This window comes from Myotis nattereri (assembly GCF_964212035.1).
Source record: "Myotis nattereri genome assembly, chromosome: 9".
Lineage (NCBI taxonomy): Eukaryota > Metazoa > Chordata > Mammalia > Chiroptera > Vespertilionidae > Myotis > Myotis nattereri.
The window spans coordinates 39268095-39292740 of NC_138084.1; the positions used below are offsets into that span (position 1 = coordinate 39268095).

Sequence of the window (24646 nt, forward strand, 5' to 3'; positions counted from 1 at the left end):
CCTTCAGAGTGCTTCAGTGCACTTACTGCTGCCGGCACAGCGTTGCTCCTTTGGCGCAGAGTCCCTGAGTCTGCGGGTGTGGCTGCAGGATTTTGGCCTGAGTGGCTGCTGAGTCACAGGCAGTGTCCAAGGCCTGTCTGGGTGGTGGTGCTGCTGAGTTCCTAGCAGAGGCCACTCTCCCCTTTAAGATGGCGTGGGCTCCTGCCCCAAGTCCCACAGTCCGGGGAGTGCCACAGCGGTGGTAGTCTCTCCGTGTCCCAGAGAGCCTGGTCTGTCAGCCTCTGCTGCTCCTGCCGGATTTAACTGTCCCTCACTCACTCACACACCACACACATCCACACACTCTCCATTCATCCCCTCACTCACTCATTTCCTATCCCTCACCTCCTTCCTGCCAGCTGCCATCTTTCAGAAAAATCACACACACATTTTTTAAAACACTAATTCTATCTAATAAAGAGGGAATATACTAATTGACCCTCGCGTTGTCGCAAAGATGGTGCCACCCACAGCCAATAAAAAGGGAATACGCTAATTGACTGCCCTGCCCTCAAGAATGGCAGCACCCACAGCCAATAAGGAGGGAATATGCTAATTGACTGCCACACCCTCAAATATGGCGGCACCCACAGCTACAAGATGGCCGTGCCCAGTCCCCTCAGACCAACTGGGGCGGCAGGCACATGGCATGGCCAGGCCCACCCCCTGGCAGGCCCAGCCGCTCCACGCACCTTCCTCTGGAGTCCCCCAGTGCCTTCAGCCTTACAGCCACACAGGGCCAGCCCAGGGTGCAGGGAAGCCTTGGATGGCAGCTGCCCAGCTGCCCAGCCTCCCAAGGCCACCCGAGGCTTAGGTAACCAGGGCAGACCACGGCTTGCGCTGCCATCAGTGGCAGCAGCAAAGGTTTGATGGCGCATCACCTTCCCCTGATTGCAAGGTCGCCTACCACCCCTGAAGGCTACTGGACTGTGAGACGGGGCAGGCCAGGCTGAGGGAGCCCCCTCCAGTGCATGAATTTTCATGCACTGGGCCTCTAGTATATTTTATAAAACAATGAAATGAAAGGATGAGAAGCTTTAAAGACTTGCATATTTTTGTTGTTGTTGTTGTTGTTGTTAATCCTCACCTGAGGGTATTATTTCCATTGCTTTTCTTAGAGAGTGAAAGGGGGTGATGGATAGAGGGAGAGAGGGAGGGAGAGGGAGGAACAGGGTGAAAGGAGAGAGAGAGAGAGAGAGAGAGAGAGAGAGAGAGAGAGAGAGAGAGACCACTGGGAGAAGCATCCACTGGTACACACACACACACACACACACACACACACCAACTGGGAGTAGGGAGAAAACCCAGAACCCAGGCACAGCCCTTGTTCAGGAATAAAACCTATGAGCCTTTGGTGTGCAGGCTAATGCTGTAACCATTCAACACACCTGCCAGGACATAGACTTGCATTTTTAATACTCTAACCCTTTTTTTTTTAAGGTGGCTAACACTTCCTAAGGTCATGACATGGGCTGAGTGTCTTTTCTTTCCACAGAGATGGACACAGCAGACTCAACCTCTGATGAGCCCCTTGTCAGAGACAAAAGGAGGAAGGATCTCCAAGAGATGCTGAGAGAAGTGGGACTGGAAGTTGAGTACTGGTTGCCAAAGCTGCAGGAACATCTGGGTGTGACCTGTGCACAGGCCTTACAGCACATTGACGAAGAAGACCTGCAGAAGCTGAAATCCCAGGCACGACATCCCTGGGAGAAAAGGGCTCTGGAGAAGCTACATAATCCAAATAGCCTTTCAAACTTACAGGGGCCTCAGGTGAAAATAATAAAGAAAAAACAGAAAAAGGCAAAACAGGCACTGAAGAGCCACTTGCTATCAGAACGGAGGCAACGACAAGAAGTAGTGAGGCCGAAACCGGTTTGGCTCAGTGGATAGAGCGTCGGCCTGCGGACTGAAAGGTCCCAGGTTCGATTCCGGTCAAGGGCATGTACCTGGGTTGCGGGCACGTCCCCAGTGGGAGATGTGCAGGAGGCAGCTGATCGATGTTTCTCTCTCATCGATGTTTCTAACTCTCTATCTCTCTCCCTTCCTCTCTGTGAAAAATCAATAAAATATATTTAAAAAAAAAAAAAAAAAAAAAAAAAAAAAAAAAAAAAAGAAGTAGTGAGGAAAAAAGAGGCAGAGCTGAGGCAGGCAATGGAGATTCCCAAAGAATATGGGCCACCCCCTGAAAAATCCTTAAGAGAACTGATTGAACACATTCAGGGACAACTCAACCTCATGGAGGGGACACTGTCTCACAGGCAAAACCTCCCAGACAGAGATCTCGTGACATGGGCATCTGGAGGGCTGGCCCTGCAGGGAATTTACAAAACCAACTCCCACAGGAGCCTTCTTGAGAAGAGAGAAGAGTTACTCAATGTCCCCAAGGAGTTCTTACTTTTTAGCCCTCTGCAGAGCATTCAGATGGAAACCAGGGAATTTACATCTTCTCAAGAAGAATCCAAGTTCGCCCAGATGATAGAGAAGCTGGGCCTCAGTGTAATTGCCTCAGCCAAGAGCAGGGGTTGGGGATTTCTTGTGGAAGCTGGTATGGACCTCAGCAAACATTCAGAATCCAAGAAAATCCAACAAACACGTTCTGAGCACTCCTATTTCTGTTCTACCAAGTTCAGCTATGTCCCACTTGCCTCCTGCCACTTTCCCATGGATCAGCTCCAGCTCTCCAAGGCTGCTCTCCAGGAACTGAAATGCATTGAAGACCTTCTGAGTCAGCCTGCAGGCCCAGACAGATTCCCCATGCTAAGGCAGAGGACTGAAGCTTTCTTCCACAGGTTTGGCTCTCATGCCAACCAGGGCCCTCTGCACCTGGGAGGAATCTACTGGTGGAAAGCCGTATCAGAGGGTTTCCGAAGTGAGCAGCTGGCAGAAGTAAAGGAGCAGGCAGCAAAGGCCCTGAATGGTTACATAAGGGGCAGCTATAGTGGCTTTGGAGTGAAAGTGGCTGCAGGTGTGGATGTGTCTGACTCTCATTCAGAAACTGCCACCCAAAGCACAACCTTCCAAAGTCTCCAAACCAAAGTCCAGTTATCTGTGGCCCAGACAGGTGGGCCACCAGAAGAAAATTGCTTTTTCCAATGGATAGCTGGTCTAGTTGCCAGTAATCAAACCTGGAGTGTCATTGACCGGGGCCTTCAGCTGGTGCCGGTTTGGGACATCATCCTCTCCAACCACATAAGTGATTTTAAGGATCCATGTCAGGTGGCTAGCTTACTGAAGGATAGCTACACTGCTCTGACTGGCATCACTGCCCAGATCCAGGATGGAGAAGACTTATTGAGTGTTGAGAAGGAAGCTAGGGTTTTCCAACAGGATGTGAAATCCTGGGAGGTATCTGACCCTGAAGAGCAGCTTCAAAAGCTGATAAATTTCATGCAAATATTGAATCAAAAAATAAAAAGTTATTACACTTGGGTTAACATATGCCTCACAGATTGGGGTCTGAAGAATTTTCTGGTAAACATTGTTAACTTTTGCAAAAATTCTTCCATCTATGCAATTAAGTTTATTATATCTCAGTTGCGCAGCCTTTTGGATCCTCACATCTACACAGTGAGTAACTTCCCTCAGGCTCATTCCATCATGCAGTGGATCTTCCAGTCAGAGTCAGAGGAAGAGCACATCAACATGTCCAAATTTTCTGAATTAATTAAAATCTTAAAGAAAACTCACAATGACCTCATGGAAGTGATGGCCAAATCTGAGTCTGCAGAAACAGTGGAAGAAGCTCAAAGAAAGGCCACTTACAAGGTCAGCTCGTCTCTTGGTTGCTTTTTTAATTACCTCCAAGAAACAGAGCAGCCAGACACACAGCTCTTGCTACTTCTCATTGCAGCTGGTGCAGGGTATCATGCGGAAAACAGTAAGTTTCAGAATCTCCTGGGGTGTAAGGAATTAGACTACCTACTGGAAGAAATGCAAACTGCTAAAGATAAATACCTGGAGCTCAAAAATATTTGTACCTACAGAGCTCAGGCGTTCCTGGTGCACACAGGTCTTACAGCTTCTGTTGGAGTCACAGCTGTTTCTCCAGATGAGAAAACACAACGCTTGGCATTAATAAGGCATATCCTGGGCCAATCTTTGTCAAAAGAAGTTGTCCATGTCCTCTCCAAACCTGGAGCAGATCAGGATTGGGAAAACCTAGAGAAATACTTGAGATTGCTCATTGATGGTAATCATGAATTAACCATCTCTTCATTGCAAATGGATGAGATAATTAAAAACTTGCAAAGTATTTTCCACAAAAAGAAACAATCCCATGAACCACATGATAATAGAAATAGCAAATGGGAAGTCATAGAACATACAGCATTCCTAAAATTACTTCAGTGTCTAGGCCTAGAACATTACTACCCAAAAAGGATGAGCAGAGCTAACTTCCATCTGATCAACAAGATTTCTGTATACAACACCCAACCTGGGTCTGAAAGAGAGCTTCCCTTATATTTCCTTCAGAAGCTACAAGTGCTGGATTATGGGCTGAGATACCTGATCTACAAAAATGAAGAAAACACAAAGAATAAAGTATATTCAAGTGCCTCGAATAAGGAAAATGAGGCTTTTAATCCATATGAAGACTTGTTTGAAGACAGTGATACTCCCATTAATCCTTCAGATATTAACCCTAGGCCCCATATTCACCCTATGGATATTCAGATGGCAATTCTTCACTGTGCAGATGATTTTGCCAGACAGTATATTTTCTCCAAACTTTCCATTTGCCAGTTTGCACTCCCTCTTCTCATACCTAATCCCTGCAGTTCTCAAATTGAATTCTCTCTCTGGTCTCTCAGTCAAATTAGAAGGAGCTGGCAGGAAGCAAGGAAATCACCAAGAGAGGAGAAGGTCAATTACAAGAATAAGCAGATGTGTCAAGTCTCTACCCCCATTGTGTCCTTTATAAGAGTTGGAAATGGCTTCTCTGCTTCCAAATCTCAGATCATGAACTGTCTTCTCAGTAAACGTAAACATGATGTCTTTTTCCACCGACATTGCAGAGGGAGCACCAAAGACTGTCTCTTGATGGGGGGAGTGGTGGAAATCTGCTGGTTCTGTCCTGGGGAGGAAGATGAGGACAGATTTGACAACTGCCTGACCTTCACCAATCTCCATGGAGATGCGAAGGAACATAAGAAGCAACTTACCTTTCTGCAAGAGGTCTCTTCTCTCATTGTTGTCCTCATGTCAAATTCTGACAACAATAAAGAAAACAGAAAAATTGTTCATGATCTGAGTCAGTCACCAACACCTTTGATATGTTTACTTGATAATAAAGAAAATAAAATGACAAGTAAGTCTAAACAAACAGTGACTATTGGTCTCAGGAACAGAAATGAAGCAGAATTAACAGATGAACTTGTTACTGCAATCAGACATTTGCTGGAGCTCCCGCACACTGCTCTCAGCTTAGAGGAATGTGCCCCAATTGCTCGCCAGCAAGGATTCCTTATTGATGAAGACCAGGGAGACTGCAAGGAAGCCAAAAAAGAGGCAGAGGTCCTGATAGCTCTACTGAGAGAATTTAATATATCTCAGGTGAAGGAAAACTTACTGCCTCTTCAGGGACACCTGTGGCATTGTTGGTGTAAAAAGGACAAAGAACTCTATCATCTAAGAGAAAAGGGGAATCGAAGCATTGAACAACACAAAAGTGAGATTGAGGCAGAAAAACAAAGAATACGGAATCAACAGTTGACCAGAGCCTTTCCTCTCAATGACTTGATGCATTCCGTCCTTGAAATTCTCCAAAATCGTTCAGAAACTCCACCCACACACTACTTTTTGCAATGGCTGAGTGTGTTTTTGGACAATCTGACTGCAGGACACTTGGAAAAACTAAATGGAAAGAAAAACATTTTGTGGTCACTGACACAAAAAGAAAAGCAAAAGGCACCCAAGAGCACTGACCTCCAACGCTGGCAAAAAGAGATAGAAGCTATCTCCACAGAGATTAGTGACTGTACATTGGGAATTGAGCAACTTCTCAGAGAGGTTGGCCAGATCTATGAAGCTCTGGCAGAAGCTTCCCCTATTAAAAATACCCTTTATCTCTCCCTTCCCCAGATTGCTGCAGATCTGCTTATATCTGGTGCTCCCATTGAGCTGATGGATGGGGATGCTTCATATGTGCCTCTAAAGTGGGTGGCAGCTCTTTTTGACAAGGTCTCTGAGAAACTTGGAAACAAACGGCTGTTTGTTCTTTCTATCCTTGGCCTACAGAGCTCAGGGAAGTCCACCCTGCTGAATGCACTTTTTGGGCTGCAGTTCACTGTCAGTGCTGGGAGGTGTACCCGGGGGGCCTACATGCAGCTCCTGAAGGTTGACGAGACTTTCACAGAGGAACTGGGCTTTGACTTTGTGCTTGTTGTGGACACAGAAGGCCTTCGGGCCCCAGAACTCAGTAACAAATCCAAAAATCGTGACAATGAGCTGTCAACCTTTGTCACTGGACTTGGAAACTTGACTCTGATCAATATTTTTGGGGAAAATCCATCAGAAATGCAAGATATCCTACAAATAGTTGTTCAGGCATTTATGAGGATGAAACAAGTAAAAATCTCCCCAAGTTGCCTCTTTGTCCATCAGAATGTGGGGGAAGTCACAGCTAAAGACCAAACTATGGAAGGAAGGAGGCGGTTAGAGCAGAGACTAGATGAAATGGCAGCAACAGCAGCTGAGCAAGAACAGTGCTCAGATGTAACCCACTTTGGTGATATCATAAAATTTGATGTCAATACTGATGTCTTCTACTTTGCTCACCTCTGGGATGGCAATCCCCCAATGGCCCCTCCCAATCCTCGCTACAGCCACAATGTCCAGGATCTGAAAAGCAGAATTCTGATGGCTGCCAAACAGGAGTCTAGAGGAAGCATCATGAAGATCTCAGATGTGAAATTGCGAGTTCAAGATTTGTGGAGAGCCCTAGTGAATGAGAACTTTATTTTCAGTTTCAGGAACACCCGAGAGGTCATGGCCATGAGCAAATTGGAAACTATGTATAATTCCTGGACTTGGGAGCTGAGGAGTTATGTGCTAGACTTGCAGAACCAGGTCATCAACCAGATTAAGAATGGGAAAATCCAGAAACTCACAGCAAGCATACTTGAGGCTCCAGTTACAGAAAAATATAAAGCCATCCAGCAAGAACTGGAAAAATATTTTAATGAAGACCCAGAGAGTGAAATAATGATTCAGTGGAAAGCAAGTTTTGAAAATAAACTAAGAAATCTTAAAGAGGCACTTATTTTTGAGAGCAAAAATAAAGCCGAGGGACATATTAGTCACAAAAAGAATCAAGAAATACTAGATAACAAAAAGTCAGGTTATGACAAGGAATTATTGGAAAGAAGCCGAGAATTGGCTTTAACTGTAAAGGATAAAGAATTGAGTGAGGAAGAGCTGCATGTCAAATTCAATCAACTTTGGATAAAATGGGTCTGTGATGTGTCCTCAACTGTCCCTCTAGTCACAGAGCCTAACATTGACGTGGATTCTGAAAACATCCTTTTGGACTATTTTAAAAAGGAGACAGACATAGTGAATATATTGAAGAAAAAGTCTAGAAAGGAGTTTGAAATCAATTATGAAAAACATGTCAAAATGAGCAAAAGATTTGGCTTTAAAACAAGGAATTTAGAAGTACATGATAAGGAGTCCATGAAGAGAACTACTGACTGCATTGTTTCAAGATCCACTGAAACTATTAAAGACTTCCAAAGGCAACAGTGTGATTACAATCCAAGTTATTTCCATGAAATCCTCAGAATAATAGAAGAGGGGGTGAAATCTGCACCCACTGAAGAAAGATACACATTTACAAGTAAGTACAAAATTGACTTATCTTTGTCTTTATTCCAAAGAGCGTCTGGGAATTTTAAGGAGATGCATAGGGCATTCAAAAGAGCAAATGATCCTGTAAGTTATTTGGAAAGCAAGAAAGATGATTTCTTCATGAGTTTTAAGATCTCTTGTCAAGGAGCAAGCTCAATCAAAACATTTGTTGATTTTCTATGGCATAAACTCACTCCTGCTGTCTCCGACACGATTTGGGAAAAAATGGCCCCTAAAATTGCTGGGGACATGCGAGCTACCTGCCCAGCATTCAATGGAAACAGGGCTAACCTGGAGAAACACATTCTTCTCTCCCTGGCAGAAAATGAAAAGTTTGATGATTACTGGGCATACATTCATCATCCTGAATCATTTTTTAGGAATTACATTCAAAACCATATCAAAAAATATTGTTCAGAACAAAATAACAAAATAAAGACATTTTTAGAAATAAGTATAGATGACACCAAGAATGCCATCCTCTCAGCTATTCATGAATCCACAGCAAGAGCTAAAGATAAAAGCAGCACTGCATCTGGGTGGTTGGATTTGTTCTGTGATCACCTGGGGAGTAAGCTGAACTTTCCACGAAAAGACTTGGTGAGCATTGAACACCAGGAGATACAAGACATTGAGTTTCTCAAAGAAGCCATGGATAAAGCTTTGGATCCCGCAATGATCACAGTGGAACAGGAGTGTTTGAGTAAGCCTGTGGAAGCCATGGTTCCTGACATCCAGACCATGCTCTCTGAGCATCTCTGTGGCTGCTGGAGACAGTGTCCCTTCTGCGGAGCAATCTGTACAAACACAATCCCTGACCATGACGGAGACCACAGCGTTCCCTTCCACCGATCCAAAGCTGTCAAAGGAAGGCGATATTACAAATCAGAAGAATTTTCCCTTGATTTCTGTACTAGTTCGGTAGCAAGTGATGCAGAATTTATATTGAATAATGATGACACCCTTTCATTCCCCTATAAGACCTATCGACAGGCAGGAGGGGAGTATGCCACATGGAGCATCACCCCAGACACATCCAGCCAGCCATACTGGAAATGGTTTGTCTGTCACTTCAGAAAGGAGCTAGAAGAAAAATATAAGAACAAATTTACAGGTAGAGGTGAAATCCCTCATGCATGGACCAATATCACAAAGCAAAATGTGCTTGATGACTTGGAAAAGCAATAATACTCAATGCCCACAAAAGAGTACCAGAATCTGAATACTAGTCACAGTATTTCAACAATCCTAAAATGCCTCTTCCTCACAATGAAAAACTACATTATTTACATCTTTCAAATGAAATGTCTAAATATAAATCATTTAATATTTCAAGAATTTAAAATTTCCTGTTAAAAGGACTTTCTTTTTCTTTATCTCAGTTTCTTCTAGCTGAAAAAAATTACTAAAAAATATGAACTTACAATAAAAATCTAATAATATCTATTTAAAATTCCTACTTCATAATTTAAGCTATTATTCAGGATGCTTTTTATTTCAAAATGCTTTATAAAGTCCCAGACAAAGTTGTTTTCACAGAGGAAAATCAAAAACATTATACATAGTCACAAATTTTTATATATTAACTATATGACTAATTTGTAGCAGAATGCTACAAATTGCCTCTGAAATCTTGAGAAAAGTTACTAACCCTTGAATGGAAAAATATTGATGGAAAGATGAGTCCCAAGCATAGTGATATTTATACATATTCTGTTCTGGGAAATAATAGCACAGACTTGACAGAGCCTGTATCTATTCAGGAAACATTATTAAGAAAATATAGAAAATAGAAATTGAATTATTATTTTTCACATGTAAGTATTACCTTCATCTTCTCTGGCATCTTGGCAGCTCCCTGTGCCACGCTTAAATACAACATAAAGGTTCCTAAGAGCTTAGGTATTCAAAGCCTGGAATTTGTAAAAGCTTAAGAAGAACTGGCTTTTGGAACAAGGTTTATGAGCAGCCGAAAAGGGCCACTTTAATCATGGCTGTCAATAAGAGTCAGATTTCATTATGCCATTAATAATTTTAAAAACTATTTCTTTAAGAAAAAAATACCAAAGAATATAGATTTTTTAGATTCTGATTATTTCAATAAGATATTCTTTTATATACTAAAATGTAAGGAAATGCTTATCTCCAAAATAGGCACCCTTGTGACATTTCATTCTGTATGAGTCATAGGATCATGATCAGAATAAAAATAAAAAACTCTGATGATAACCAAGAATCTGAGAGGGGAAAGAAATCAACAATCTGCAAACCTGCATCTTCTGCAGCAATGACTTACGCTAGGTTCACAAAGCTAAGGACTTAAAGTAACCTTGATACAAAAAAAATGTCTTCATGTTGGATATTAAGGGGATCCAAGTCTTCCCTTTACATGCACACTCTCTATCCCTCCATAGCCAGTGGAAACAGACAATGAACAGCAGTCAAAAACTTGCATCTTCAGAGCTGGGAGACAGTGCTGATTCTGCTTTGAATCCCCAAAGAGCTTCAAGCATACTCTCAGTTTGAGGTCAAATGACCCATATCTGCAAAAGAAATGCTTGAACAGAAAAATTATAAAGGAAGCAGGTGTCCTAGAACAGTATAGTTTCCCTTTTGTTCTCTGGAAAATAGTCTCAGTAAGAGCTGGAAGGACCTCCTCATATGATCATATTCAAATGGTGACAGAAACAGAACCCCTTGCATACCCTGGAGCATGGCTCTCATAAGACTGCACCCCTTAAAACTGCAATGTTCAATTAATATTTGCTGAATGTTTTTGTTATTTGTTTAGTGAATCTAGAGTGGCCTTTAAGAGGTATCATGTGCTATACATTAACTTTGATTTTCAATCTAAAATTGTCTATAAATAAAAATCACCTTTGATAAATTCCTCAGACATTTAAGCAGTATGATTATTAAATGAGATTTAGGCCAGAGCCTGTGCCTCTGAGGCAGAGTGGTCACCATATGTCTCCAACTCATGCCTGGGTTTCCACCCATCACCTCTCAAAACCTCTGGTCAACACATCTAAGGAGACTCCCAGCTTGCCTCTGTTGTGCGTGGAACCACCTGGTCTTTGGGTAGAAAAATGCTAGGTGGTGCTGCCATCAGGGATTTCCCTGTAAGGATCAGCCACATACCTGACCCAGACCACTGTGATGGGGGCACAAGGTGGTGAGCAGAGCCTTTGTAAAAGCCCTGAAGCAAAAGTGAGCAGCCAGCTGGGCAGCAGCTGATGCCCCGGGACATGCCTGACCCCAGTCTGCAGCCCCTCTAACCTCTCCAGACAGCCTCCAGGATGCACAGCAGATTGTCAATGTCCTCAGCTGAACCCTGAGGAGATCCAAAAGAACTAGAAGCACCTATTCAAGGTGAACACTAAATCTGTGGGCAGCTCCTTCACCTGCAGTCAAAAATGGTCCCAGCAAAGGTGCACCTCCAGGAGGAGGTTACAGTCTAGGCCCAGAAGTGCAAAGAGAGAGAGAAAAGGCCCAAAATGTGACCACTTGGCTCCCACTACACTCTTCCTGCCACCTCCAATTTGTAGCTAAATGTCTTTTACACACACACACACACACACACACACACACACACACACGAGATTCAGAGGCTGTGCTGCTGTAGTGAAGATATTTATTTTAAAAAAAACTGACATGAGCCCTAACCAGTTTGGCTCAGTGGATAGAGCGTCAGCCTGCAGACTCAAGGGTCCCAGGTTCCATTCCAGTCAAGGGCATGTACCTTCGTTGTGGGCACATCACCAGTAAGGGGTGTGCAAGAGGCAGCTGATCAATGCTTCTCTCTCATTGATGTTTCTAACTCTCTATCCCCCTCCCTTCCTCTCTATAAAAAATCAATGAAATCTATTTTTAAAAACTGACATGAAATAAATGGACACAGAGGAAAAAGTAGGTAGGAACTGGGTTTTCTGCTTTCAAAGAGGGATCAAGATTAAGGTGATTACAATGTCATTGGGTTGGGGTCACTGAGGGAGAAGCCCTCAAAGCCAGTGGAGTAGGAGGAATGGAGTCAGCAGGAAGGAGAATCACAGCATCTCCATGAGTAGGAGGCACTGGGTCCAGGTGTAGCTCACAGGATTAGAGGCGGTGTTGGGAGCCATTAAAGATATTGGCTTAAACAAGGCCATCTTAAGAACTATAAGTTTCTGGTTCCTCCAGAAACTCCTAATTACCAGAAACCACCTGTGTCTTGCAAATTGGCCAGCAGTTAAAAGATAAACTACCCTCACATAGCTACTAAATCACACATCTCCACTGATAAACACACAGCCATCCAGAGCCTGCTGAATCACACATCTCTGCTGATAAGCACAGCCATCAAAAGCCTAATAAATCTCTAACAAAAGGTTACTGCCCAGACCCCTTTACCCAACCCCCTTCCCTAAAACAGTATATATTCTGCCGCTGTGAGAATAAAGTTTGAGGCTTGATCAGAACTTGTCTTGCCTCCATTCTTTCGTGTCCCTTGTTTGTCTCATTCTCCTAGGGTGTCTCTTCGTTCCCTCGTTGTTGTCCCGCGGGTCGGGACAGTCTGGCGCCCAACGTGGCAACTTGGGGACCCCCTGCGAGAACGTCTGCTTGAAGTGCCTGGCCAGGCACCCCTTAGAGTCGCCACGCAGTATTGACTCGTGAGTGAAGACTCGGCATCTTGATCGCCACGGTTTCGCCCGCCCGTGAGACAGATCGTTGTGAAGGTAAGCAGACGAAACTTTTCAAACAAGAATTTCAAAATACCTCTTGAGAGCCCTCACCCTCTTTGGCACCCCCTTTGGCTGGCCTTTTTAGTTTTCTTGATCTCCCTCCAGTCCACTAATAAGCGCTTCACCTCGCCGTTCGGGGAAGAGTGAAGGGTACCCGACACCGGCAGTGAAAACTCTGAATCACTGGGAAAAGTAATTCTTCTCTGGCCCGACCTGTGTCGCCCTCTCTGGCAAACTCTGAGCTCGTTAAGTCTTAGTGGTTGCCATCCTGGTATGGGGCTTATACATCCCAACCTATGACACGCGAGCAGAGGCCGTAAGGTAAAAGGAGAGCGGTTACATAAGGATCACCAGAGATTTAAGAAATTCCCAGCTGACCTGGCACGGGGTTTATACGTCCCAGAGGCTTACGTGGAGGAGGAAATCTTGAGAACTACCCAGCCAAAATAATGGGCAACTCATTGAACTCTCATGAGGTATTTCTTAGGTGGGCTCAGGGAGTCCCTCAGGACACGGGGAGTAAGGGTTAAGAGAAGGATTTAGGCATTTCTCAGGGGGCTCAGGGAGTCCCTCAAAGCGCAAGATTTTCGGGTTAAAAAGAAAGATTTAAGGATTTCTCAGAGGGCTCAGGGAGTCCCTCAAGGCTCGAGCATTTCGGGTTAAAAAGAAAGATTTAAGGAATTTTTTCACTTTCGTCACTGACCTTTGCTCATGGTTTATTATAGACTTTTGATTTGCATGTTTAAAGTGTTAAAATTTTAGAAGGAAATCTTTTACAGTTTTTACATGTTATTATAGAATATAACCTTTGTTTTGCTTGAAAAAGGTACATTAAATCTTAAAAGTTTGCCAAAAAGTTAATCAGAACTTGCCAAAAAATTGTTTCCCCTTGTGGAACAAGGCACTTCATTTCCTAGAGGCTTTAGGAGAGGTCAAGGAGGATGAATCTCCTCCCTCTTGCACCCTCCGCTCCTTAAGAGAAGCAGAAAAAAAAAAAAAATGGGAGAAATGGCCTTCATGGCTCCCTCACCTCCATGCCCTAATCCTGAAATGTTTAATTTGCTGTTAATAGAATCACCTGTGCAAAAAGGCCAAATTATAAAGAAATTGGAATATTAAAAGGTACTCCTTAAAATCAGGCTGAAAAAATAGTGCCATGGTCATCTTAATGTGTTTTCTTATCTTAATTTGTATTTGGAATCTAAAATCTGTAATAAGAAATGAAATCCCGCTACCGAATCCGCCTCTGGTGTGGAGAGATTCAAAGGTGGCAAGAAAGAGCAGATTTACAAGCTCTCCTGCAATGAGATTACTTAATGTTCTGTTTAAGAATTACCTGAGAACATGTCGGGAAGTGCAAAGTCTAGCCAAGGTCACCTTGGGTGCTAGCTATTACTTTGGAAAGCGAAAAAGGAAAAACATTTTAAAATCTGTTTTTCTATTAAGCATGACTTTGGGGAAAATATGCCATCTGAGTCATTTGCTGAAATTTCCCCCAAAGCAGGATGTGGTGGAAAGGAAAAGGGAGCACATGGCGATCTAATATGGACACCTCCTCCCCAGTATTCTAGATTAAAGTCTCCTTCTCGTAATTGAAAAGTTTTACAAAATTTAAAATGCGTCTGGGATTTCTGTTCACGTGTAAAGAGAAAACCTGGCTTGAAACTGATGCGCGCAAGTTCCGATTTTGGACATTTAGATAGAGTTTTAAGCTAAAATCTCTTTACAAATGAGCAGAATAAAACCCAAGACTGTTTATTTCCTAAATAAAATGGCGAATTTGACCCAGGGTAGAAATTCTAGCAACAAGATTGGTATTTTCCCATAATAATGTTAATGAAGCTACTCCAAAGCTAACTTTAAGACCTCTAAAAGAAAAATCAGTAACATTGTCTCTGTTACAAAAATTTGCTAAAGTAAATGCCTTAAAATAATTGAATTCGAACCCCAAGAATTATTAAAAATATCTTAATTTTAAAAATCAAGTAGCCCAGTAAAAAACCGGCCCTTTGTTAATTAAAAAGGCTAGCCACACCTTTCTGATGGAGAAAGGGGCTGCTTCCCGCCTGTAGCAAATTCTTAAAGAATGTGGTTAATTTACATCTGATTGGTCCAGGGTAGGCCAAACCTGTTCTTCCAGGGAATACAGCCCCTCCCTTCCTCCCCCAGGCCAATTTTGAAACTTCCCACCGGCAAGCAAGGGGCAGAAAACAATGTTAGCTAAACGTTGTTTCTTGACCTTCCCCAGAGGAAAAAATTATGGTCCTTTTAAAATCAAAGGCTGGGCCAAGCCTGCCTTGCCAGGCTCAAGTGTGGTTTTCCAAAGCTGCTGTGAAATTTAAGAACTTGGAGTTTACACCTAGGTATCTTAAAATGACATAATACTGAATTAAATGAGATCTGAGTATGCCTCATACAAAATCTAGAGGACAGTATTAAATCTGTTGGTTGATTATATCTTGCATTTTTAAAGTTTAGTCTTAATGTTACTGATTGAGAAATGAGTTTAAATTTAATTAATATCTCTTAATAATAATCAGTATATAATTTTTAAATCATATATATATATTTAATGGTCTTTTCAAGTTGGATTTCAAAACTATACTTGAAATCACATGGAAAGCTTTATCAAATAAAAATTAATAAATATATTTTAAGTTTTTGCCTCTGAGAAAGGGCAAAACAAGTTATTTTGTTTAATATTTCTTAAAATACAGCAGTGAAATTTTAAAATGTAATTTAAAATAACAAAAGCTCCTCACTACTGCATTTTAAATTAGGCTAGAGGTGGGGCAGCGTTTGCACCTCGTGTATCAGTCATAAAACTTTACTGAATTTACTAGTCCTTGTAAGCAATTGAATCCTAGTAAAGTAAAATTCTTCTAAAAAAAGTTACTGAAGGCTTCCCATGATTCCTCTGTATATGCATATAAGCCAAAGGGTATATTCTTTAAAAATATAATTGCTAACATTTACAAATTGTTATTAAAATACTAAATCTGACAATAATTAGTCATCATAATGAAAAATCACTTGAAATATATAGCTTTGCGACAGCATTTGTTAAAATCTCAAAAGGCAACCATATTCCTTACATTTGTTGCTTGTGTGAGAAAGAAAGCTGTCTGGAAGGAAATAAAAAGAGGTTTCCTTCAGATGTCTAACTAAAATTAAAAATCAATATATTGGACCTCATAAGCTAAATTAAATAATTTATGTTTTGCCTCCTTAAACAAAGTTTATGTAAATTTACTTAAAGACTATACCAGAAATTTAATTAATGTCATTTACTGTCCATAACTTAGGACAAGTAAAGTTAAAAGAATAAATGTTATTTCAAACTGACGTAAATTGACAAATTGGGTTAAGTGGATATTCAGGGGAACTTAGCTGTCACCTATTAAAAGATAAACTTCTACAATTTTTAAATAAGACCTCCATCATTATACCAAAAAATACTAGGCAGGAACCAATTCCTGAAGCTTTAACTGTTTTTACTGATGGGTCATCAAATGGGAAAGCTGCCTATCATACTATAAATTCTGACCAGTCATACTTCTGTGCAAAGAATTAAATTAAAAGCTATTAAGGCTGCGTTGCAAGATTTCCAACAGCCTGTTAACATAATTTCTGATTCCTCTTATGCTTCGGGCCTAGTAAGTAGAATTGAAACTGCCCGGTTGAAATGGTTAAGTGACCAAAGTTTATTCTTACTATTTAAGCAAGTTCAACAGATTGTGCAGCAGAGAAAATACCCTTTTTATATCACCCACATCAGGGCTCACAGTATATTACCTAGCCCATTAACTAAGGGAAAGGCACTTAAGCATTCTGTATTGACCTCTCTTGACCTTTTTTTTTTTTTTTTGCCAAAAGGAGCTGTAGCTACCGGTTCCGCCGGATTAGGGACAGCATTACACACCTATAATAAATTATCTAACCAGCTAATTGATGATGTCCAAGCTCTCTCAGGCACTATCAATGATCTCCAAGATCAGATAGATTCCTTAGCTGAAGTAGTACTACAAAATAGAAGAGGGTTAGATTTGCTCACAGCAGAACAGGGAGGAATATGCTTGGCCCTACAGGAACGCTGCTGCTTCTATGCCAACAAATCCGGGATCGTCCGAGACAAGATAAAGAAGTTACAAGAAGATCTAGTGAAGAGACGGAGAGAATTATTCGAGAACCCCCTCTGGAGCGGATTGAACGGACTCCTGCCCTACCTGCTTCCTATTCTCGGCCCCCTTATAAGCCTTCTCCTAATCCTAGCTTTCGGCCCCTGGGCTTTTAGGAAATTAACAGACTTTGTAAAACAGCAGGTTGATAGCGTCCTGGCAAAACCCATTCAGGTACACTACCATCGTCTAGCCATGTTAGACAGTGAATATGATTATAATGACTGCTAAAACTCCCTCCCTGCAGGGACAGCATGACGCCAGAGGGATGCTTGCCTACTCCCCATAGAAGGAGAAAGGCATGGGCACCGACCTGGGTGCACGGCAAAGCACTGCAAGGGAAGGTCACAAAAATTTTCGACCGCCTCTGGATTTCCCTGTGAGCACACCTGGTTTGCATAGAGGTTGGTATCCATACATAACTATCGGCTCTGCCTCTCCTCCCCAAAAGATACCAAGAGCCACTGACGGTGGGACCCCACCATCCCACGGGAGGAACCAGGTCCCTACTCCCCCAGTCGGTTAAAGCCCACCCTTAATAAAGAAAAAGGGAGGAATTGTTGGGAGCCATTAAAGATATTGGCTTAAACAAGGCCATCTTAAGAACTATAAGTTTCTGGTTCCTCCAGAAACTCCTAATTACCAGAAACCACCTGTGTCTTGCAAATTGGCCAGCAGTTAAAAGATAAACTACCCTCACATAGCTACTAAATCACACATCTCCACTGATAAGCACAGCCATCAAAAGCCTAATAAATCTCTAACAAAAGGTTACTGCCCAGACCCCTTTACCCACCCCCCTTCCCTAAAACAGTATATATTCTGCCGCTGTGAGAATAAAGTTTGAGGCTTGATCAGAACTTGTCTTGCCTCCATTCTTTCGTGTCCCTTGTCTGTCTCATTCTCCTAGGGTGTCTCTTCGTTCCCTCGTTGTTGTCCCGCGGGTCGGGACAAGGCGGTCAGACTTGCTGGTCAGTAGAGACAAGGTCAATGGATTGGGACTCTAAAAAGTCATTGAAAGTACGGGACATAACAGGAATTGGGGTTACCACATCCAGAGATTTGGGGGATTTCCAAAGTACGTTAAGCAAAATATCCCAAGTGCAGTGGAAAAGAAGGAATCAGAAGGCCTTTAGATATGGGCAAGAAGGGTGATAGATTCTAAGACAAAATCAAACATTGCGAATAAGATGTAAGTTTCTTGCCCTGATCAACGCTCAGTGGATGGAGCATTGGCCTGGGGACTGAGGGGTCCCGCGTTCGATTCCAGTCAAGGGCATGTGCCTTGCCTTGGTGTGTTTCTCTCTCATCGATGTTTTTAACTCTCTATCCCTCTCCCTTCCTCTCTGTAAAAAAACAATAATATATATTTAAAAGATATAAGTTTCTTAAAGGAAGTTGAAAACTTGCACTGCAGTGTTTTAATTTTTTCCAAAAACACCTTTATCTTCATCTTCAAATAACTCTTCTTTTTTTTCCATGATAAACATGATTAATTTACAAAGGTGGCCTATACATTGCCTCTTCAAAGCATTCCCCTTTAATGGGAAATTTAGCTTCATATAATCCAGACATGGAAAGGTGTCTTATTGTTTGTTTGATTTTTTTCTAGAGAGAGGAAGGGAGAGGGATAGAGGAATAGAAACATGGATGAGAGGGAACCATCATTAACCAGCTGCCTCCTGCACATCCCCTACTGGAGATTCAGCCCACAACCCTGGCATGTGCCCTGACCGGTAATTGAACAGGCAACCTCTTGGCTCATGGGTCGATGTTTAATCACTGAGCCACCCCTGCTGGGCTTAAAAGGTTTAAAAATATAAATTTTGTTGTCATTATAAGAAAAAGCAGAAACTAGCATAAATTAAGGGAATCCATTCAGATTCTTCTTCTCCAGGAACCAGCCTTGTTATACTATTTCCATTCAGCAAAATCTGGTCTAATTTAGTAATCCTTCCTTCTGGTGTGACTTCATTAGAGGCAGCCGATGCAATGGGTTAGTGGTAGCTGTTAGGTTAGGTGGCTCAGGAGGCGGCGCAAGAAATAGAGTCCAGTGAATCAGAAAAGAAAGGAAAGGAAAAGGTTTATTCTGCGTCCCCGGGAGACCCACGTACCCCAAGGACAGGGCACGTGGATTCACGCCAACAGGGAGGGGGGCGCTTTTTTTATACTGCGGTTGGGTGAGGGGCGGGGACATGAGCTGAGGAATTCTCTGCTGCAGGGAATGGGCGGAATATTCAGGATGAAGATCTTATCTGTGTGGGGGTATGTGAATTCAGGGAGAAGCCGGTATCTGTGTCTGGCACCTTGATCTGTGAGAAATTCCAGGGGAAGTCCATTATCTTGTCATGTCTGCATGTATCCGATCCTGGGCTCTCTCCGACCTAACATCCCGGCCTTTTGGTGATAAGGGACGGCGACTCGTTCTGGCTGCTTCCAGCTGGCTAAGGGCGATGGAGGGGGGGCGTTTAAAGGCCAGGGTTAGGCAGAGGCAGGTCGGAGGGCAGCCGAGTGTAGGGATGGAGCAGGAACTGATTCACAGTCACTGGTGACATCTCCGCGATCGGGGAGTGGATGAACTTGAGGAGGCAGGGGGCTAGGAGAAAAAAGACACAGATGAGAATCAGGGGCCCTATCATGGGTAGGACCCAGGTGGCTAAGGGGCTTTGGAAGCAGCCGGAAGGAGAGTTGTCCTGGAAGTGTCCTGCATGTAGTTCTTTACTCAGCTTAGTCAGGGTCTGTACATTTTGTTTTGCTCCACTACTCCGGACTCGATGTAGTAACAGCATTCTTCCTGAAGGAATATGCAGGTTCCTCCTTTTTCTGCAGTCAGAAGGTCTGAGGCGAGCTGGTTCTGCAGGGCTACTTGGGCTACTGATGTCACTTGTCACTGTAGGGAGGCTAAAAAGAGGCGGTAGTAGACTCCAGGGCTAACTGGAGCTTGTCATTAAAGTACTGAGCAGTGACCAGACTGTTCCCGAGGGCCCCCCAGTGAGGCCTACTGAGGTAGCGATATTCACCCCTAACATGACACGGGGGAAGGCAGCCCGGCGGGTCCAGGGATGAGGTGGAGGGAGCAACCAGTGAGCTCCGACTCTCCATACAAGGTTAGTTGGGGAACTACTGTGACCACGAAGCAAGGCCCGGGGTCAGAGGAGTTCATGCAGTTCCTTAAGGTGCCGTTGCACCAAAAGAAGGTACCTGGGCTGGCCTTGGTGAGACTGGCTGCAGTGTGGTATGATAGTCTCTTCCGTGGCAACCCCATAGGTGTTGACATCTTGATTACATCTGGCTGGGTTCCGCTGCCGGGTGACTTGTTTGCCGTTCTGGTAGTGGGTTTCACGGACCTTGAACCTCCACACATAAGCGGGTGGGGGTGGGTGTAGGTTGCACACGGCAGGGAGGAGAAGGAAGGAGGAGGGGAGGGTGGTTAAGCAGACCTTAGTGGGGCCCAACACCTCACATTTATAGATGTCATGCTGCTCCGGGTTCCTCTTGAGTCTGGAGAGGCGGTGCCAGGACAGGTCGTCAAGCTGGGGTCGCCAAGCAGCTTGGCCGCGGTGGGGACTGTGAGGATTACAGTGTGAAGTCCCGTCCACCTAGGCTCCAAGGCTTGTGGTTGTAGGTTCTTAAGGAGGACCGAGTCACCAGGGTGAAGGGCTGAACTTGGGAGTCCTGGCCAGTCAGCTCTGGCTTGGGCAGAAACCTGTTCTCGTGTTCTCGGAGCAATTGCCTGGTTAAAGACAGATATGGGAGATACGTACCCAGGGGAGGGGGATCAGTAAGAAGATGGTGGTTGAGCAAGAAGAGCCAAAAGGGCTCAAGAAAGTGGGGCTCCTTGGTGTAGCTGGAGTTTGGTCAGGGCCATTAGATGGTTCAATAGGTTGGAATTGAGTGGCTATGATGAGGGTTTGAGCCAGTGACAGAAATCCAGCAGGATGTAGAGGAGGAGGGATTAATGTTGGAGAGTAGATGGAAAGTTGTGTTGATGAGGGTGGGCATAGGAGTAGGCCCAGGGTTCATAAATAGTGACACTAGAGGATTTCCCATCCAGACAGTAGAATTGATGATTCCCTCATCATTCCGTGTCTGTTTCACCTGAAAATATGAAAAACCTGAGCAGAATCGGAGGGTCCCTTGCCAGGTAAGAGCCCGTGAGGAATGATGGGTCATCCGGTGCTGGATGGTGTCACCGAATCTTCTTCGGGGATGGTGGGAGGCACTCGGTGAGCCTGAGAGAGGTAGGTATTGCAGCGAAAGTGGGAAGAAATGTTAGAATGCGCTGATATCCAAGGGAAAATGGAAGGAGCAGTGGAAGCCAGGGACCTGGAGGCTGGAGAAAAGGCGGGGAGGGAGGGAGCAGGTCGCGCAGCCTGTTCCCAGGCCTCTAGCCGCTTGGATTTTAAAGTTGCTGCATTTTTTCTTTGGGGAGGGTGGAGGGGGATGGGGCGAGGTCAGAGCAGTTTTCAGTTCAGAGGAGGGGACAGTTGTGGCAGAGAGAAGGAGAAAAGGCGTTCATGGTGAAGACCGAGGTAGGCGACGACTGAGCTAGGCGACGACTGAGCTAGGCTACTGTGGTCTGGGACAACAGGGCCCCATAACGGGACGCATGGCAGTGGGGAATCAGTGTCCCTGTAAAGGGAGGGGGGCAGGAGTGGGAGTAGCAGGGAAGCTGAAGGGCTCAGAGTGAGCTGCAGAGTGGCCACTAGGATGGTGAGGATGTCTCGTCCTAACAGGGGCATGGGGCATGCTATCATCAAGGAGGCAGGGAAGGGGTCCGGTGGCCAGAGGGCAGGTGGATTTGCCGTCAATACCCATGTCCGAGATCTTGGAAGGATAAAGGGGCCCTAAAAAGGAGGGCAGGACAGAGAAGGCAGCCCGGGAAGGTGACCTACTACCTTCATTGTGACCCGAGGCTCAGCAAGGGTGATCGGGGTGGTCGAGTCAGGGCGTCTTCAGTCTTCAGCCAGTCCCAGCATGGCCAGTGGCGGAGCATCATGGCCCCGGAGGGTGGTCCCCTCACGTGGAGACGTAAGGGGCCCACCACTTTTCCAGGGGCAGTCACTCTTCCAGTGACCATTTTGACCGCATGCCGGGCAGGGCTTGGTCAGGGCTCGGGGCCAGGGGCACTGCATTGCCCAGTGGCCTTCATTTCCGCATTTGAAGCATTCTCCGGTGGCGTTCCTTTCGTTGCACCCCCACCGCGCATGGCCTCCTTGGGGCCATGGCGGCTGCCGTCAACCTCAGGGTCACAAACAACTAAGGCGTGTCTGCAGGTCCACCTCCTGTGGAAGGCAGGCCTCCCGTTCTGACTGTGCCTGCTCCTCCAGGGCATTAAGAACCTTCAAGGCCATTTTTCACTCGATCTCGGACCTGGGTTTGAGGACCAATAAAGACCTTAAAGGTCGGGCTAGAGAGTGGGGGGCATAGATTCAGACTATGCCCTCAGTTCCTGGACGGGACTATGGCAGGAGTAGAATGGGTGCAGAAATGGAAGAGGCTGTTTTGGAACTGACGTTCTTAGGATTTGGGCTCTAGGGGAGAAGGAAGCTTCTCGTTAAGAGGGTCTGAAGAGAGCACAGCTGCAACCTCTCGCAAAGGGAACTGGTCGGCCACCTATGAATTAAAGTGCTGGCAGTCATGGGGGCGGAGTTTCAGCGGAGCGCACAGAGGAAGGCGGGCGGTTAGACCTTACAGAGGGCACTGCGTGGGGTACAGGTTACTAAGGCAGGCTGTAAGGGACGGGGAGAGCGCGGGAGAGGTGGCCTGGGTGGGCCTGGGAGAGGTATCGGCAGTTCAGTTTAAAAGCTGCAACCTCCCAGGGGCAGAACAGAGGAGGAAGGACAGAAGGAAGAAGGTAGAGCCTATGGACGCGTGTGTGCACCGACTGGGAAAGCAGGCAGGGGCGGCAGGGGACTTGGCGTTAGCGGGTGCGGGGTTGCGCGGACAGACCAACTGCGCGGCGGCGGAGGGGGCATGCAGGGACGTGGGGTTGTGAAAGGCGGTTTGAGTTTTCGGCAGCGGTGGGGCAGGGGGAAGAGGGGAGGCGGGGCCAGTGGGTCGACCGAAGGCGTGGCTGGAGGAAAGTCCAGCAGGGAGGAGGAGGGGAGAGTGTGGACGGACAGGGGCACGAGGCCGGTGGGAGAGCGGCGGCTTACGCCGGGGGAATTTGGGGAGTTCTCCGGTGGAGGGGGTGAGGGGACGCGGAGACGATGGCGGTGCCGTCGCCGCGTCCCACACACAGCACATGAACTCACCCCCACATGTACCACACACACTGCGGGCTCAGCGGTGCAGGGAGCGGCACGGCGCAGGGACAGCCCGGAGGGAGGAGGAAGGACAGGAGGAGGAGAGAAGGCAGAAGGAACTGTGGGGGGAGGGACGGGGAACGCAGAGAGATGGAGAGAGACTGAGAGAGAGAGCCTTGGGCAAATTTCCCAGTTCACTGGCAGAAATAACTGAGATCGGTGTGACCTTAAAGTCAGTGTCCCATTTTCATACTGGGGACATGCCGGGACAGGCCCCGTGTTTAGCCAGATCGGTGAGCCGGCACCCTAGAGGTGTGCTCAGGTCAGGTTTGGAATTTGGATTCCCCCTGTGCTTGATCCCCGTGGCCTGTAGCGGGGCTAAAGGCTGGCGTCCCAGCGGTTTAACCCACGCTACGGAGGGACGGAGGGACCGTGGGCGGGGTAGAGGCGTCCCTGCTACCCCCCCAGGTCCGGAGGAGCCTTCCTGGAAGGGTCCGGAGAGGCAATCTCTGACGTGGCCACGTTTTACGGACAGAGATGCCAGCTGCCACTTGGGACCGGCACGGGGTGGGGCGGGACTCACCGCTGATGCTGCCAAACTGGTTAAAGTTGCTGAGCTGAAGAGATGAGGTCCTGATGGGTCCAGAGCCACGAGGAGGGAGAGGCGGGCACCCAGAGCCGTGGAGGGACGGCCAAAGGGAGTGCTCGCGCCACCCGGGTTTCGAGGCACCAAATGTTAGGTTAGGTGGCTCAGGAGGCGGCGCAAGAAATAGAGTCCAGTGAATCAGAAAAGAAAGGAAAGGAAAAGGTTTATTCTGCGTCCCCGGGAGACCCACGTACCCCAAGGACAGGGCACGTGGATTCACGCCAACAGGGAGGGGGGCGCTTTTTTTATACTGCGGTTGGGTGAGGGGCGGGGACATGAGCTGAGGAATTCTCTGCTGCAGGGGATGGGCGGAATATTCATGACAAAGTTCTTATCTGTGTGGGGGTATGTGAATTCAGGGAGAAGCCGGTATCTGTGTCTGGCACCTTGATCTGTGAGAAATTCCAGGGGAAGTCCATTATCTTGTCATGTCTGCATGTATCCGATCCTGGGCTCTCTCCGACCTAACAGTAGCCTGACTAAAAGTGGTCTGCCTGCACTGAGAAGTTTTGAAGTAGATGTCTCTCCCTCTCCCTATCCCAGAAGATAAAAATATGAGAAAGTCCAGGGAATGGGTGTGTTATTGATTAAATGTTTGTGTCCCTACAGTAATCAGACTGAGATGAGTTCAGTAGGGCAGCGCTCTCATAATGGAATCAAGTACCCTTATAAGAAGATACACCACAGATTCTCTCTCTCTCTCTCTCTCTCTCTCTCTCTCTCTCTCTCTCTCCCCCTCTCTCTCTCTTTCTCTCTCTCTCTTTCTTTCTCTTTCTCTCTCTCCCCACATGCATAAACCAAGGGAAGACCATATGAGCACACAGCAAAAAGGTAGCCATCTACAAGCCAGGAAGAAAGCCCTCACCAGGAACTGAATCAGCAGCATCTTGATCTTAGATGCTCCAAAACTATGAGAAATAAGTTTCTATTGTCTAAGACACCCAGTCTATGGTATTATGTTATGGC

At 45.5% G+C, this 24646-nt stretch overlaps 1 protein-coding gene and 1 long non-coding RNA gene across 2 annotated transcripts in view; one reads left to right on the forward strand and one right to left on the reverse strand.

Annotated features, from left to right (window-relative positions):
• LOC308524846 overlaps positions 1-24646 on the reverse strand; it is a 65766-nt gene that overhangs the window by 24777 nt on the left and 16343 nt on the right. The gene's annotated exons all lie outside the window — the stretch shown is intronic.
• LOC308524845 (interferon-induced very large GTPase 1-like) lies at positions 1814-12334 on the forward strand. The gene is made up of 2 exons (XM_081099444.1): positions 1814-1896; positions 2159-12334. Coding segments are annotated over exons 1-2 (6918 nt in total). The 5' UTR covers positions 1814-1895; the 3' UTR covers positions 9076-12334.